Source organism: Fukomys damarensis, unplaced genomic scaffold (genome assembly GCF_012274545.1).
Source record: "Fukomys damarensis isolate Sample0158 unplaced genomic scaffold, DMR_v1.0_HiC HiC_scaffold_16, whole genome shotgun sequence".
Lineage (NCBI taxonomy): Eukaryota > Metazoa > Chordata > Mammalia > Rodentia > Bathyergidae > Fukomys > Fukomys damarensis.
Window position 1 is genome coordinate 110,038,779 of NW_022900928.1, and position 18,085 is coordinate 110,056,863.

Here is an 18,085-nt window from a genome sequence, read left to right on the forward strand (position 1 = left end):
TTTGATTTATACTGTCAAAGTCTCTAGAATATCTCTTATCTGGTGAAAAAGTATTATAAGGTAAGATCTTAGTTCTAACAAATGATTTTATAGCTTCACTTTTGGCTTTGTCCTTAAACTATGGTTTTCCATTAGCGCCCTAGAATTTATATTTAATTTAAGCCATTTATTAATTTTAGCATCATTTGCTCTCTGAAAAGTCTGAGGATTTTCAATATTACCAAGTCCCATCTCTTTAGCCTTTAATAGTTCTTCCTTTGGTTCATGTTTCCTCTCTCTCAACTTACTGTAGTCAGCAAGAAGATATTAAGAAGGCATCTTCAATATTTTATGTATCAGTCTCCTTTGTTAGATCACCTAGTTTGTTGGGCACAGTTTAAAATTTTCCACATAACAGCAAGCAATTTTATACCAGCACATAGTAGGGATCCTCCTCTCTAGTAGTATGTTCCTTATTTCCCATTAAACCCTTGACAGCAGCCTCCTCAAAGATCAGAAGTTCTAGGCCCAATCTGAGCAAGGAAATTTACACTTCTTGAAAACCAAATTCTTCAGGTTTCTACAGCCATTCCCACAATTTAGAGTGTTCTTGATCCTGATATCGGTACTGGCTATCAATTGCTGTATAACAAATTTTTACAGATCTTACTCAGATGGCTGTGAACAGAGGCCTCAGTTCTTCAGCATCTGGGCCTCTCCTGAGGCTGCACATGATACAGAAGCTGGCCTTCCCTCAAACAAATTATGAGAGAGAGAGAGAGAGAGAAAGAGAGACACTCCAAATAGAAGATTCAGTGTCTTTTACAACCTACCCTCTGAAGGGCATACTATTATATATAGTATGTTTGGTGGATCACATCAACCAACTCTGATATAGTATGGACAATTATACTGGGTGTAAACATCAGGAGGCAGGGATCATTGAGAGCTATCTTGGAGGTCAGCTACAAAAAAAGTGGTAAAATCCCCATCATATATATATCAATTATTAATAATTGATTAATTGACATATCAATTATGAAACCTTCCTCCACCACCAATTCTGTTTTATATAAATTTCAAATATTTTAACTTTATTTTGGATAAAAGTAAGTCATCTTTTATTTCAAATACCGTGCTTATGCCTGAAATTTTAAAATATGTATATATAAATAACAATGTCAAAATAAAATCTTGAAGTCATAAAATACCTATGATCTTATGTTTCTTCATAGTTTTTCTTATCATTTGCAAGCATTATAAAGTTACAAATATAAACAACAAATAATGTTTTTTCTCGGACAAAACAAACACAAGTAGTAGTGGTTCCAATCTGATTTGCCTATAAAAACAAAACCAACTAAAATATCCAAAATCTGTCCTTAGGGAAGGACTTTATTTTGTTTTTTGATCTGTGACATTACTACATTCAGGCATCTATGTGAATATGCATTTTTGACACACGTATGCACACAGTCACCCACAGCATACATACGTCCACATGTATAAATTAGACATAAATCAGTTGCAGTTTGGAAAGTGAGTTCAGTGTTCTCTTTGCCTAGCTACCATGATTGGTTACCATGGAAATTATGAACACGATAGACCTTTCAGAAAATGCTAATAATGTTAAGGCGTCTTTATTGGAGAAATTATTGTATTAATCAGAAATAAAGAGAACTATAGCAACAAAGCAGTGCAAATATCCTAACAATAAAAGCTGTCTGCTTGTATCAAACAATTCACCATGTCTTTTACTTTGACCTTGACTGAACTAAGCATTATTGTTTCTTGCAGTCTGCAATCGATGAACAGGTAGCTAGTTTTTAAATTAATGTGAGATTTCATCTTTAATTACCGTATGCAGAGACTTAATTTATGCTTCATTAAAAATTGCATAGGGTCAAGACTGATTGCCACAGTTCACTGCTTCTACAGATTGTCTGTTATTTCTAGGGATCTTACTTGCTTGTGACGTCCTTTACTGTCACCACCCTCTAACACTTGTAATAACTTTGTTTCCCAAAGGCATTGTTACTTGGAAAATATGTTAAACCAAATCTTACCTTTTCTAAAAATCTTTTCATCATAATATTGAGTATTCTATAATTTTGTATAATGCTAATTATAGAAAATTACTTAAGTGTTTAAAATACTGAGAAATAAGAACTCATCCATGAATCCATCCGGTATATACATCATTAACATCTTGTATGTGTATTTTTCTTCGTTATTTTTACATATGTCATCCAACAGAAAAGCTATATTCAGATTCTTTATTAAAAGTTTCATTTTTTTTCTACTAAATAACTTATAGTATTATAGACTATTAGGGCTAGAAATAACTTTTGCATCATGTCATATACTGAGCTTCTCCCATACCATTCAGATCCAGTTATGTAAATTTGCCTCACATACTAATTAGTTTTCTAATTAAAATAACTTTTATCAGCTAATGACTACTTAATTACATCTGATAATGATGCTAAATGAAACCAGATTGATCATTCTTGCTTTTTAGTGGCTGTTCACAACAGTACAGCTTGAATTTAAAGTTGCATAGCTTGGGCTTGAATAACACCTTAAAAGTAGGTACTTCCATTTGTAAATATTTGCTACAGAATGCCCTGTAAATTTGCTGTTGTTCGGAGTCTCTTTCAATATTAAGCAATTGAAATGTGAGCTTACTCAACAGTTTTCAATTACACGGATTCCAGACATTTTCAGTCTCTGATCATAGCCTTACTCATGAGTCCTGCTGTTATGCAGCCCATCATCAGATGAACTGACAGGCTCTATTAGAAAGTTGAGGCCTACGGGACTTAACTAGCCAGTTTGTACTTATTTTCAGTCAAATAATCTTTGTGTGTAAAGACTTAGTCATCTGGTGCCCTCGGGAATGAAGCTGTCAATCTATCCCAGTTATAGTAATTGTTCACCTAAAGGAGCAGAAATTATGAATTTCAAGTTTCTCTAGAACCATTGTCATCCAGTCCTAGAAGTATTTAAGGACTGCCTTGGGATATTGTATAACGTAAGATTCTTGGGCTGCAGCCTCAGAAGTTCTGATTTAGAAAGCCTAAAGTGGGTGTGTTTTTAATCATCGTCTCTTTTCTGTCCTTGGGTTAATCATGGAAGAGGGCTCACTAGCATCTCATATAGCACAGTGCTCTAGGGATTTGAAGTAATTTATAATATTCTCTAATTTAATAACTAGAAATATTTGGGTTCTCATATGGGCAGAAAGTAAAGGGAAAATAATAACTATAACTAGTCTAATGGGAGAAAATTAATTCTGTGAAACTGCTAATATCTACCTTAATCATAGAAGCTTCATCAAGAAAACAATGTTCTTAGTTCATAATAGCTAGAACTTGGAAACAGCCCAATTTCCCAATTAGCTGGAGACTGGATAAAGAAGATGTGGGTTTTCTATAAAATGGCATACCACTCGGCCATAAAGAATGATAAACTAGAGTCATTTATAGCTAAATGGATGCATATAGAGGCCATACTCTTAAATGAAATAAATAGGACATGTGTAAATACCAAATAGTTTCTCTGGTGTGAAAAACTAAAAGTGTAAATAAGGTTCAAATTGTATAATTGATAATATGAAATAGGAAGAAAAGGGTTAAAGGAGTAGGGGAAGTGGGAAGGGTAGGGGAAAGGAAAGAAGGGAGAAGAAAAAATATGAGAAAAGGAAAAATAGAAACAAAGTCTTTGTAAATAAGGAAGGGTGGAGGGGGTGAAGGGAGGGCAGGGCTATGGGGAAAAATAAGAACCAAGATACATCATGTCAAGTTACAAGATCCCAGTGATGAATGTAACTGTACTGTATACCTAAAAATACCAATAAACTTAATGAAAAAGAAAATAGTGTTCTTCACAGGCTCTTATAATAATAAATCAGATGCTTGTCGTGAAGGCTTGAGGACCTAAAATTGCATAGCTGGTAGCCAGCCAGCCCTACACTTTGTCTTTTCCTTATAAATCCAGATTGAAAGAAAAAAGAGAAGAATTCCTATTAATGACAGGCTTAGAGGAGTAGCTTAAATAATATTTATTTTAAAGAAAGATAAATTAAATGGGGTCAAAGAAAAGGGAGAGTAGTGAAAGCTGCTAAGGAAATGGATAGAAATGTGAAGAAATGATGTATACTTCCTCAAAATGATCTTGAAGGTGTAATCAGTCAAGGTCTCAGAAGAAAACAGAGCTTTTTTACCAAAGAAAAGATGGATTTGAACTGGAAGACAAAAAAAAAAAATTGATAACTAGCACACCAGAGCAAGCCTGATAGGAAATAAGATTGGAGAAATGAGCACATCCAGATTGTATCATCTTGGTGACTACTGTAAGATTCTTAAAATCTAATCTAAAGACTATTGAATAATAATTTCATGGAAAGGTCTGAGCAAGGGAGTAGAATAAGGAAGAAATAATGAGATTTTTTAAAAAGTAAGTGCAATATGCCTGATGAGAGACAATTGGTGGCTAGAATTATGGTGGTGTTCATAAGAAAAGCTGATGAAAAGTAGTTGGAAGGAGAATCTATGAGACTCTGGGATAGATTCAAAATTGTCATGCACCTGATTTCCAAAGAGTATTCTAGTGCTCTTGGGAAAAAAAAAAGAGAAATACTGACATAGCTTTACATGAGAATTTAGGGTATTGTAAAAAGCTTCTCTATTATGACTGCCAAACCCAGTTAAATAATTCAGTGTTTATTATAGCACCAAATATGGTTGACCTTTAGCCTATATTCAGCTTTGTACTTGTCAAATATTAAAATATTTAAGAATATTAGACTATACAATAGCATTGAAATTTGAAACCATTGAATATGTGGGCAATTGCCACTGCACACCCCAGACAGTGCTCTTGATGAGAATAAAAATAATAAAGTGTGACCGGCTGTAAGAGGGAAGTAGAAAGTGATGACAAAAGTGATGGCCAGGGCACCAGACAGAACTTTTTCTGCAGCCCACAGTAAGAAGTATTTTCAGCTAATGACGCCAGGTAAACATGTGAAGTGAAACAAATGTTTCACCAAACACGCAAGTCCTTACTCCCTGGTTCTAACCCAGTGAGTTTACTAGTAGCCGTGTCCCATTGAATTGATTTCTTGAGCCATTAATGAATCTTCAGTTCAAAATGTGGACCTGGAAAATTTAGGAAAATCTCACTGTTCGCGTTTTTTGCAAGAGTTATATTTGTTGTGGTTCTTGCCATTTGCCAGTTGATTCAGGGTACAAAAATGTCTCCTTTGCATTATCTAACTTAGAAGGAAATTATGCCGAGGGTCAAGTTTCAATTTTAAATTCAAGATGGCATCTTGGATCTCAGAAAGCCTGTTTATATTTTATCATTTATCATCTGCATTTCTTACTGGATCACATGTCTCCCAGATGAACCTTTATACCCACTAATATTTTAGTCATCTGGGTCTGCTATATTATGATAGCATAAATTGGGTGGCTTGTAAGAACAAATACTTATTTCTCACAATTCTGGAGAAGTCCAAGATCAGGGTGCCAGACAATCAGGTTCTGGTACTGAGCACTGTCTTCTTTTTATATCTTCACATGGTAAAAAGAGAGCAAGAGGCTCTCTGAATAACTTTTTGAAGGAAGTTCATTAATTTCATTCATGAAGATTCTACATTCATATTATCAGTCAAAGACTCCCCACCCTTATGTCACATCAGCAGTTAAATTTTATACTGTGAGCCAGGCGTGGTGGCGCATGCCTGTAATCTCAGCACTCAGGAGGCTGAGGCAGGAGATTTGCTGTGAGTTTGAGACCAGCCCGGGCTACATAGTGAGTTCCATTCCAGGTCAGTCTCAACTACATAGTTAGACCCTGTCGCAAAACAAAACAAAACAAAACAAAACAAAAATTTATACTGTGAATTTTGAACTAAACAAACACTTGGTCCTTCTAACCTAATAAGATACCTAAGAAATGTATTATGCTGAGTAAATGCTCAAAATTATTTTTAATAGAATTAAATTGAACACTAAGTACTGAATGTGTCATGTGTTTAAATCAAATAGCATTCCAGATTGTTGAGATGTTTTTAAAATTAGTTTTGCTATCTCACATGGATATATAACTTCAGAACTTTCAAAATGATTTCATTTTCCTTATAGTAAAACTTTGATTTGCTTAGAATTTTGAGATTTCTGTAGTTCTTTTATATAATTATTTCCACAGTTGAAATTAAAAGAGTCTGGTGCAGTAGAAAAGATATATATTATTTCTGCTTCTATTGGAGGCAAATTATTAGCATAGTAACAAAAGAGACATCATGATGTGAACCTCATCTATTTCTCTATATCTGACTCTCATCAGGCAAATTATTCACCAGCTATGCCAATTACTTAGGCTCCACCACTCCCGACTCACAAGTTTTGAAATCCACCTTTGTACACATTACTCTAACTGAAAAGCCCAATGTCATTTTTGCCTGGTTGATTCTTACCCATTCCTTCAAAACTCTTTCAGAGTCTCTGCTTCTGAGAAATGTTTCATGAAAGTGGAATGAGTGAAGCTAAGTTAGGAGGCTATCAGAGTAAACCAGAGAAACTAAGTGAATGAGCAGGTGTATGAATGAGCAAAGCAGAGCTGTACACAGAGCTGTGCTGCTCCGGGGAAGGTTGGACTGCCAGGATCATCCTCTTCTTTCTGTCATTGGGAACAGGGCCTCTCTTGTGATACCTCCATGCCAAAGGTCACGCTATGCCACCTACTTTGATGTTGCTGTTCTTCGCTGCCTGCTCCAGCCCCACTGGTCTGAGGAAGGCACGCAGTGGTCCTTGATGTACTATCTTCAAAGGCTGCGACACATGTTGGAAGAGAAACCAGAGAAGCCCCCAGAGCCAGATATCCCTCTGCTGCCCAGACCCAGGAGTAGCTCCATGGTGGCTGCAGCTCCCTCATTAGTGAACACCCACAAAACACAAGTAAGACAAACTCAGCCCGTTATCGCTTGCACTAACAATTTTGGCCATAACACATTCTTTTTGTCTTCTGTGCATCCAGCTCCTCAGTGTTCCAGAGCTGACTATTTAGTGGTGAACTATTCTGTTGCCATTATCCTTTCCTTCCTGTTTCTCCCTGGTGGACTTTTTTGCTGCTATTTCACTCTTAATTTACCATTAGAGGAAGTACGTTCACATATATGCTAATTTATTGCATGCCTATGTTTATTCAGAATAATGAAAATTTAATCTCCTGAATAATCATAGTATTAGTTAATAGAGCTCTATCCTATAAAATATCAATTATTGATATAAAATATGTGACACTAATATTTCATTGAATGTGATTTAACGTCTTTTGCATAACCCCAATTTTTCAGTGTCTCAGTGTTGTCATTAGAAATATTGCTTCTTGATACATAGTCTTGCTATTTATTCCAGATGTTTGGAGAAATAAACTGGATATATATACTGATAAGATGATACTATGAAAATTGCTTTTTGATAAATAAATATCGTAATATCGGCTGAACACTTGTTTCTCATCAACAACATACGTTGAAGATGTAGAGAAAATTTTGACTTGCCAGGTGTTCCAGTTTGGGGATACACTTAAATTTGAGTCACCAAGGTCTAAATATTCTGCATGTTCTAAAATGAAGTATAAATATTAGATTCAGAAAGAAATACAGTAGACCCTCAAGTTTTGACTGGCACGACATACAACCAACTTGGGTTAATTAGGTTAAAACATCCAAATCTTAGCTGCATTGACTTAGCTCCAACCTGAGTTACAACCAACCCTTGGGAACCAATGGAGTTTATAAGTCAAGGGTCCACTGTATACTCTTTCTAGTAGACATTCTATCCAGAATGAGTATCTCTTTTCATGAATTATTAAATGAAAGAACACTTTTTCATAAAAAGGAAAAAGAGATATCTGTTTCCCTTGTATTTTCTTATCATTCTGCATCTGGGACTACACAGTCTCATTTCTGAAAATTCCAAGTGGAAGTCATAATACAAAATATACCTATCCAGAAGCAGAATTTGGGTTCTGAAAGTCCAAATATTCAAGTTAAATAATTCACAGATAGCAAATCAGTGGGCTGATCTGTATGCACAAGATATTTCAGTAAGGAAAGTATTTGGATGGACAACCATAAGGTCTAGATCATTGCTTACATTTGCTTTTGTTCAGGATCTTACAATGAAGTGTAATGAAGAGGAAAAATCTCTTAGCCCTGAGGCTTTTTCCAAAGTTTCATTGACCAATCTGCGTAGGTCTGCAGTCCCAGACCTTTCTTCAGACCTGGGCATGAACATTTTTAAAAAGGTGAGTAGAACCATTCAGGCATTACGATAATTTAGTAATTAAGAGTCAGTGGGCCCTCCCACAGTTTGAGGGGATGAGAATAAGAACCCAAATCAGCTCCCAGTTCTAACACTGGTTTGCAACCTTGTACAAGTGTGTGTGTGTGTGTGTGTGTGTGTGTGTGTGTGTGTGTGTCCTTCCTGTCTGAATATTCCAGGGTTGTCATGAAGCCCAACTCTGACGTAGTGTGGTGGTGGGGGTAGTAGTGGCACAATGATGGTAACCTACATTTGTGTGGTTCAGCTCATTTTATCAAGGATTTTATATAACTGTTCTCACTTATGCCAGTGACATCCTTATTTTCCCTGTTTTACAAAGAAGAAATTGACCCTTAGAAACTTTGGGTAGTTTCTACTCCAAAATAGGTCTTGTAGCTAAACAGTTCATGCTCTTCTAAATCCACCAATACATCTGTATTTTTATGGGTACACAGTTATTTATGTACCTATAAAATAGTTAATGAAATAGAAAATGCTATATTTTGTTTACACTCATGTACAAACTTGTATACAGTGAGTATGCTGTTTGTTTCTCAAAATTTTTAGCTTATGTCAGTGAATACCATGGAACATATTTTAAACTTGTAATCTATGGAGTTTAACTTGTTTCTAAAAGCAGTCATGTCTACTTGCATTAATAATGACAACAGCAGGCAATAACCATTGTTTTTCTAAAAATATGGATTATTTGAGAGAAAAGAAAGATATTTTAATACTCACATGAGAATTTTGGAGGGGTTTTTAGAAATGTAAGTGCCTCTGGCCCGATCCCAGGACTAAGTCAGAATTGCTGAAAGTTAGGCATGGGCATTAGTGTATTTTTAAAGCTTTCTGAGGAATCCTAAACTCCTGCTGACTTGATCTTGAATTTGTTTGGTAGAAGCAATGAGTTTACACCAGTGTATGTCTAAGGAGTTGCCAATATGATGAATGTTTAAACCTCTCAGATTACTCCCCCTCGCTTTGAACACACTTATCCCATTGTTCTTGCTACTTTCCAAGGCAGTTCTGAAAATTCTTTTTGAGTAATGACTTTAACAAGGCAAGATTAAAAGAATCAGTGACTGTTGCTGCCAAACAGCATCCAGTGGAAAGGCAAGCTTGTAAAAACTACAGCAGGTCCTCCTCCACCTTATTTATCAACCTAGAATCAGGTGACTTCTGGCGCTTTTTAAAGTCCAAATAACCATGAAAGATAAACATTTTTAATTAATTCAGGGCATTGATTCAGGAGAATTAACGGTATTGTGTATTTTACTGTAATAATTTTTAAAAATTTAAATGTTCATTGTATTCTTTGATCATACCTCTACAATATGATGTTTTGCATCATCTTGGACTCTCCTCATCGGCAACACATCTTTGAATTTAGCTGACTAGAATGATTGCCTCCATCTTGAAAAATGCAAGAGAAGAGGGCAGCCTGGTCCAAGTGGTGACTCATGAATTCTACATGCTAAACCAGTGGTTCTCAAATTTCAGTGCCCATCAAAGTCACCTACAGAGCTCATTATATACAACACACATTTCTGGGCCTCCCCTTCTGACTGGCTGGTTCAGTGAGTCTGTGGTTGAACTTGGGAATCTGTATTTCTAAGTTACCAAGAGATGCCAGTGATGCTGTTCCAGGAACCACCCTTTGAGAACCACTACCGTAACCCACCCAGAAGAAATACCTAAGGAATGTGTGACCTTTTGCTTAGTTTCTTTTACTCTTTTAATACAGGGAACTTTCTCCCTTTTCTTTTGAGTGGTATTCAGTGACTTCTTGGGTCTCTACTTACTGGAACATTTCCTGTGTTTTACTATAGAACCTGGAGCCCACGGCGAAGTGAGCTGTAACCTTTCCTTTGCCCTGCACCTAACCCCTCGTTTCTCACCACTGCAGTTCAAAAGCCGAAAAGAAGACCGAGAGAGGAAAGGTTCCATTCCATTCCACCACACGGGGAAAAGGAGACCTCGAAGAATGGGCGTGCCATTCCTGCTTCACGAGGACCATCTGGATGTGTCCCCCACCCGGAGCACGTTTGCCTTTGGTAGTTTCTCTGGGCTTGGAGAAGAGAGGAGAAGCCTTGAAAAAGGAGGCTGGCAAACTACTATTTTAGGTGACTGCACAGGCCTTCCAAGTAGACAGTTTGAGTGACCTGTTTGCAGTCTTAATCTAAGAATCCCTGACAAACTTGGATCTTTCTTGAATAGTTCAGCCAGGAAATCTGGGCCAAAGCACACTTTCCTCAGTGCTTAAATAATGCAGTGTTTTCACAGTGAAACAAACACAGATAATTAAATTAATTATGCAGGAGTTCTGTATAATTAGCCAGGTAATGGTCCTGTTTCTTAAATCATGCAGAAACATGGCCTGAGAAGGTTCTGTGCATTAACTTTCATTTGTTAATCTGAGGACAGACTTTTAATTTCACTTTGATATTTAACAAAGGAAGAAGCTAAACAAAGAAAAAGGGATGTCCTTTTCCCATTTTTGGATGGCATACTAAGAGGGTTAGCTTAAAATCAGGAGCTGACAGCAAGCAGAGCCACAACAGATGGTTTCTGATGTTTCGCTTAGACTTGGGCTGACCTTATCACAGATATTACCGTCAATCATGTTGACCTAGAATATTCCTGAGGCAAGCTCCATTCTTGCTATTTTGGCTGTGCCTCATGTCCTTCCTAATAGTCCTCACTCGTACTGCTGTCTTTTGAAAAGACAAAGTCTCTGCAGAGAATCTTTCAGATATTAAAACCTTCCGTGGTGCTCTCATCCATTTCAGGGAAACTGACACGGCGGGGCAGTTCAGACGCAGCCACAGAGATGGAAAGCCTGAGTGCCAGGCCCTCCCACTCCCATCACACACTCGTGAGTGACCTGCCCGACCACTCCAACAGCCACGGAGAAAACACTGTCAAAGAAGGTGCGCCTCAGGAGGGGCATCTGGGCAGAGCTTCACTTTTCTTTTTCCTTTTCTTCCACTATTTCTGTTTTTGTTGTTTCCTTATGTTTTTTTTTTTTTGAAAACTTGCATGATACATTTTGGTAATTGATTTTTTAGCCCTTCTTGGGATATCCTGGGTAGGAAGAGCTATTGGGTACCCCACACTACACACATATCTCCCTCTAGAAAGAGAGCAAGAAGAGCAACTCATGTGTTCTTCGAATGACCAGAGACACACAGGGCTAGAAAGCACTTTGGAAGACATCAAGGTTCCATGCTTCCATTACCTCTGTGATTTCTGTCAGCAGGACTTGTACATCTTCGCTGGGAGGAAAGTCACTGGCTCCAAGCCCAACCATTCCCTTCTCAGTTAGCCTCTGTTTTAGGTAAATACCTGTGTGGTTCAAGTGGAGCAAATACATGTCTCTGAATGGAATCTAACTCAAGCTTTTACTCTTTACTCGACAGAGTAATTAATTCCTTGTCGTATTCTTATCCTCTCATAGGCACATAAATCTCATCCTTCTTCTCCCTGAACTATATTTCAAATATTCATTGATATCTATTAGTTGTTACTGCAAATTTATGTTCCATTACTTTTAATCAAAGCAGAAGTCTTCCTGTTTGTTGTTCTTATTATATTAGATCAAAACAAAACATTTTAGTAGCCATAAGCTTATGGGACAATACCTTAATTAAATAGTTTATATCATAGCTGTCATCTAAAAGTCAATAAAAGCTACCTATTATTATCAGTGAAGTCAGTATTAGGCAAAAGTTAAATCCCAACACTAGCTTTAAGAAAGCCAGTTGCAGTTCATTTTTTTTTTTTTTTGTAACTCATTATTCATCAGATACTGCATGGCCTTTACGGCTTCAGTAGTTTCATGGGTATTGATAATAGCTTGAGAGTGCAAATCACACGTCTACAAAAGCTGCAGCTATGATCGCGATCATAATTTAAATAGTAGTGCAACTCTCTAACTGACGCAGCAGGATAATATGAAGAAAACTAAGATATTGCTTTTGTTTTATCAGTGCGATCTCAGATCTCCACTATCACAGTTGCAACCTTCAATACTACATTGGCATCATTCAATGTAGGCTATGCAGACTTTTTCAGTGAGCATATGAGGAAGCTCTGCAACCAGGTGCCTATTCCAGAGATGCCTCATGAGCCCCTGGCATGTGCAAACCTGCCTCGAAGCCTCACAGACTCCTGCATCAACTACAGCTACCTGGAGGACACGGAGCACCTTGATGGAACCAACAACTTTGTCCACAAGAATGGCATGCTTGATCTCTCTGTAAGAAGCAAGAAGTTTTCTTATGAGGTCTTGAAAGATACTGATCCTTTAGTCCAATTTTTACAAGGTTGGGTAAAATGGACATACAGATTCTTAGGAGTACTGAATCTTAAAATTAAAAATACTTCGCAAGGGTGTCAACCATACCAGGTGCACCTTTTATTTTTTCCCAATCATTGCGTTAGATACCATCTGATCTCTGGATATATTTATAATCCAGAATTATGAGTGAATCTTGAATATACAAATCATATAAATATGCATACATTTACTTTTGGTAAACTCCTTTTTTCAAAATGAGAATAAGAAATTTATTTATTTTCTTTATTATATAAGCAACAAGACTGCATACTTCTTGTGCAGCCAAAAAAAAAAAAAGAATATAAATCCTTAAAAGATTTATGCTTACATGCTTAAGAATGCCTGTCTTGAATGCAGCAAATGAAAGGGTTTTTATATCTCAAAATGATATTCCACAAACATTATTATTGCATATTACAGACGTAGGCTGAGCAAATAATTTAAAGTAGTAAAATCAGTAAAGACTCATAATTTAAAAATGCAAATATTATGCATTTAAAATGAAAACTAATGATACAACTGTAAATGAACAAATGTTTATTAGGAGCAGAAGGCAAGCGTTCATTATTCATTTTGTCGAAAGAGAAAGGTAGATCATGGAATACTTTGATTTTAATAAACAATCAAATATGTTTCCATTTGGGCAAATAATTACTGTCCCTTTAACTTACTATATGCTTCTGTATCCTCATTAACTGCCTACACCATGGCAGGTTTTGGAAGACAGTGAGATAGTACATGTTTTTAATTCTTCTGGTGATTTATACTCTATAGTAAGCATGTACACAAGTTCCCTCTACAACTTAGATAAGAAAATTTGAAAATTGTCTGAATTATTTATGTCCAAATTTGCAGCACAACCTAAGGAAGTGAATTAAACTGAATAACCAAATCTACTAAGGAAGAAGTGTAGGTAATTTAATCATTGTGTGTTTATCTTCATCTTTAACAGGTGGTTCTGAAGGCTGTTTATCTTGTCCTTAACCATGACATCAGCTCTCGAATCTGTGATGTGGCACTAAACATTGTGGAATGCTTGCTTCAACTTGGGGTTGTGCCCTGTGTAGAAAAGAACAGAAAGAAAAGTGGAAACAAAGAAAATGAGGTTGTGGAAAAGAGAGCAAGTGAAGGAACTTTTCAGTTCAAAGGAATATCTGGAAGTTCCTCCTGTGGATTTGGGGGCCCTTCAGTTAGTGGAGCTGGAAATGGTGGAGGAGAAGAAGGAGGCAGTGGAGATGGAGGAGGTGGAGGAGGTGATGGAGGAGGAGGTGGAGGTGGTCCTTATGAGAAGAATGATAAGAACCAAGAAAAGGTAGGACTGAATCATCTTCTGTGTCCTCATGGAAAATTTTCTTTCCAATGCTCGCTTGCTCACAATTTATTGACTCAAAACAGCAACTAGTCATTAAGCACAAGATTATGATTGTATAAATGTTTTCACTAAATTCTCAGCAGGCATGAGTAGAAACAATTTGTTTAGAGTATGTTCTAAATCAACAACTATCATCAGGCACATAATGTCAGAACTAATTCTCTGGTCATATTATTTCTGCAGAACGTCTCAGGTACATTCCGGAATGATAATTTTAAGTAAGCCGTGAAGGATGGCCTCTTTCTCAGGATGTACAAGGTCTAGTCTAATTGAGTTATATCTAAGTCTGCTGGAAACTGAGTGCTTAAACAGCAGAAATTTATTTTACACAAATTCGAATTCTCTAAGGTCAAGGTGCCAGCATGGTGGGTTTCCTTTTGGGGCCTCACCTCTTGCCTTCTAGGTGACTAGGAGACTGTAGCTCTGTGTGTTCATGTGGCCTTTTCTTTGCACATGAGGTGGAGAAGAAGGAGTGGGAAGATAGACACACGTGCAGAGAGAGAGGGCGGGGGAGAGAGAGAGACAGGGAGAGGGAAAGGAAAAGGGAGAGACAGGTATGGATCTAGTATTTCTTGCTATATAGTATTCTACTTTTTGTTTTGTTTGTGGTACTGGGGATTGAACCCAGTACCTGATACTTGCTAAGCAAATGCTCTACCACTGAGCCACAGCTCAGCCTTGATCTAGTATCTCTTCTATGAGGCTAATCCCACTGTGCTGAGGCCCTAATATCTTAGTTCTCATTACCTCCAAAAAGCTAATTTTCAGTAGCTCCTTCGGTTTGGAAATTAAGGCTTCAATATAGGAATTTTGAGAGGTCACAAACAAGCTATATAATTTCTCCTCAATATAAAATTCTTCCTTGACTTAGGTAACATGTTTTTTGCAGCCAGTTTTAACTGCAGTTAAGGAGAACAGAGGGAAGAACTTTGTGTGATGAGTTTGTTGATATGTTTGATGTTGGTTTAGCTTGGAAACAACTCTCCCAGCCTCAGTCCTCTTGTGCCTGCGTGTGCCAGATCCCAGAGGCTTTCATCTTATTGACTGTTTCTAAAGTTTATTTCCTTTGTCAGTGGTTATGATCTCTGTAATTAATATCAAAAATTCATTTTATTTTTTGAATTTAAATACAAATTACCACAGTTTAGATCCATATTACTTAATGCTAATTTCAGTTTGAGGCTTTAGCCGGAAAATGATGTTCAGAAATTGAAACCAACAAGAAATTTGAATCTCTAATAGGTAGCAATCTCATGGCACATCAAATGTTTATAAAAGTAAGATTACACTATGTGGAATTCTACCATCTGTACATGTTGTATAAACTGTAGGTAGCCTATTGTTTTCTTATAGGGAGTCATATTTTTACATCTGAATAAGGACTGCAGAGTTCCTTCCTGTTTTATAATTTATTTTTTTCTTTCCAGTCCCACTTGGCACATATTTAGTTTGTATTATTATATGAGTTTCTTCACGTCTTGGCTTTCTTTTATCTTTCCAATGTCCACGGACTCTGATCCAAATGTTTCTACTTCAGTATTGTTGGTTTCCTTATCCGTTTCTTTAAGATTTTCTTCTCGGGCCTTCCCTATTTGTGTATCTGCATATTACCCTAGACATTATAGCTTGACACTGTAAATGTTCTTGGACCAAAATTGTCACTGTTCATCAATAATGGAGTGTTTTAAGGTCAGATGATGTAGTCTCCAAAAGAGTCATCAAGAGTTAAATGTTCTTCACCTATTTTTAGTACAATATTACCTATATTTAGTACAAAGAATTTATCAAATGAAACCTGATAGTAAGTTAATTGCCTTATGTTTGTTATCTACAAAGGTCTGTTTTGCCCTAAAAGCATCAGTTATTTTCAGTGGAAATAGAGAGGTCATCTAATTTTGCGATCTAGTAATACCAGAAGCTTGGGGAATTGATTAAGACAGAAAAGAAGATCGAATTTCTGTTTCATTATTGGCTAGTAATATAATTCCTATTTTCTGCAAATGTTTAGTTAAAGTTTGTTATACAACCCAGTATCACATTACAAAAAAGCATCTTCAAACACAGGATGATGTTGAGAGTGTTCCCATTTTCTTGTTTTTTTCTACTAAGTTCATTGGTACATTTTAGGCATACAATACAGTTACATTCATCACTAGGAATTTGTACCCTTATATGATGTATCTTGGTTCTTATTTTTTCCCCATCCCCCTGCCTTCCCTTCAACCCCTCCACCCCTCCCTATTTACAGAGACTTTGTTTCCATTTTTTCCTTTTCTCATATTTTTTCCTTCCTCTTCTTTCCTTTCCCCTACCCATCCTACCTCCCCTACCTCTTTAGACCTTTTCTTCTTGTTTCACATTATCAATTATATATTCTGATCCTTCTTTATACTTTTAGTTTCTCACATCAGAGAAGCATGTGTGTCCTATTTATTTCACTTAGGAGTATGACCTCAATGTGCATCCATTTACCTATAAATGTCACTAGTTTCTTATTTTTTATGGCTGAGTAGTACTCCATTTTATATATAAAAACACATTTTTATCTAGTCTCCAGTTGATGGGCAGTTGTGCTGTTTCCAAGCTTTAGTTATTACAAATTGTGATGCTATAAACATGGGTGTGCATATGTCGCTGTGGTATGATTTTTTTAATTCTTTGGGGAAGATACCCAGCAAGGGAATAGCTGGGTCAAATGGGACCTCTAATCCTAGTGTTTTGAGGTATCTCCATACTAATTTCCATAGAGGTTGCACCAGTCTGCACTCCCACCCATAATGGAGAAAGGTTTCTTCTTCCCCGCAACCCCATCAACATTTGTTATTGGTTGATTTCTTGGTAGCAGCCATTCTTTCTGGGGTGAGGTGGAATCTCAGTGTTGTTTCCATCTGCATCTCTCCAGTGACCAGTGGTGTTGAACATTTTTTCATATGTTTATTTGTTGCTTGTACCTCTTTGTCTGAGAAATGTCTGTTCATTTTAGATGGATTGGGTCTTTAAATTTGGGGGGGGTGATTTTTTTTTAAAAGTTCTTTATATAATCTAGATAGTAGCTCTTTGTCTGAGGAACACCTGATAAAAAAAATTTCCCACATTGTAGTCTCTCTTAGCTCTGTTGGTGGTTTCTCTTGCAGTACAGAAGCTTTTTAGTAAGATGAGATCCCAGTTGTTAATTGTGCTAGGATGCTTATAGCTTTATTCGTCTTTCTGAATATCTCCTATGAAAGCAACCCAAATCCCAAGGATATCTGAAGATCTAACAAATTAAAAAGCTGAACAAATATTTCAAAGGTTTTCAGAGCTAGAGAATTTCTAAAGGAGTGTATAATAATTTTAAAAATATATAATTGATATATATATATCTATATATATTTAATACACATTCCAAATAAAAATATGTATATATTTACATATATTATATATATATTACATATTTCCAGATAAGCCCTTGCTTGGATGACTTTTTCTGAGGCACAGTTTATAAGGCTGTGTTGTCTGTGCATTACCCAGAAGCCCTTGACTATGGGAGCCAGTGAGGACTGAAATCTGATTCACACTGTTCTCACAGAGCCACTCATCCAAGGTTCAGTCCACCTAGAGGGCTCTGCTTTGTCTACTTCATCCACCAAGAGGGATGCCTAATAAATATGCATAATGATGCCCCAGAGGATAGCAGTGCCCCACACCTAGAAATAATACTTAATATATTTTTGCTTTTTTTAGGGGCCTTATATGTTTTGACTAGACTCTTTCATCTCCAGAGATAGGGGTTATGATGATTCCTACGGGGTAATACAGAGTGGCTAAGTAGCTTTCCCAAGGTTACACAGTAACTAAAGGTTGGTGCTAAGTCTTAAATCCAAACTAAAGATGATTCCAGGGTTGGTAAATACATAATGAAAGAAGGGGCTCTGGATCAGGGATGGCTTTTCAAAGCAATCATCAAATAATGGGAACATTTAGCCCCACCCTCCCCATTTACGCAGCTGACCAGTTCATCAGAGGTAGACTGCCTCCAAGGAAGCAGCATCATGCTGTTCTGTTGGTGGCTGCACC

At 36.8% G+C, this 18,085-nt stretch overlaps 1 protein-coding gene across 1 annotated transcript in view; it reads left to right on the forward strand.

The window, feature by feature from the left end:
• Unc80 (unc-80 homolog, NALCN channel complex subunit) overlaps nucleotides 1–18,085 on the forward strand; it is a 204,267-nt gene that overhangs the window by 21,370 nt on the left and 164,812 nt on the right. Inside the window, exons 9-14 of the mRNA XM_033763980.1 lie at nucleotides 6,683–6,944; nucleotides 8,164–8,298; nucleotides 10,225–10,441; nucleotides 11,108–11,248; nucleotides 12,308–12,576; nucleotides 13,610–13,969. Coding sequence (XP_033619871.1) covers nucleotides 6,683–6,944; nucleotides 8,164–8,298; nucleotides 10,225–10,441; nucleotides 11,108–11,248; nucleotides 12,308–12,576; nucleotides 13,610–13,969 — 1,384 coding nt within the window. The remainder of the gene's footprint in view (nucleotides 1–6,682; nucleotides 6,945–8,163; nucleotides 8,299–10,224; nucleotides 10,442–11,107; nucleotides 11,249–12,307; nucleotides 12,577–13,609; nucleotides 13,970–18,085) is intronic.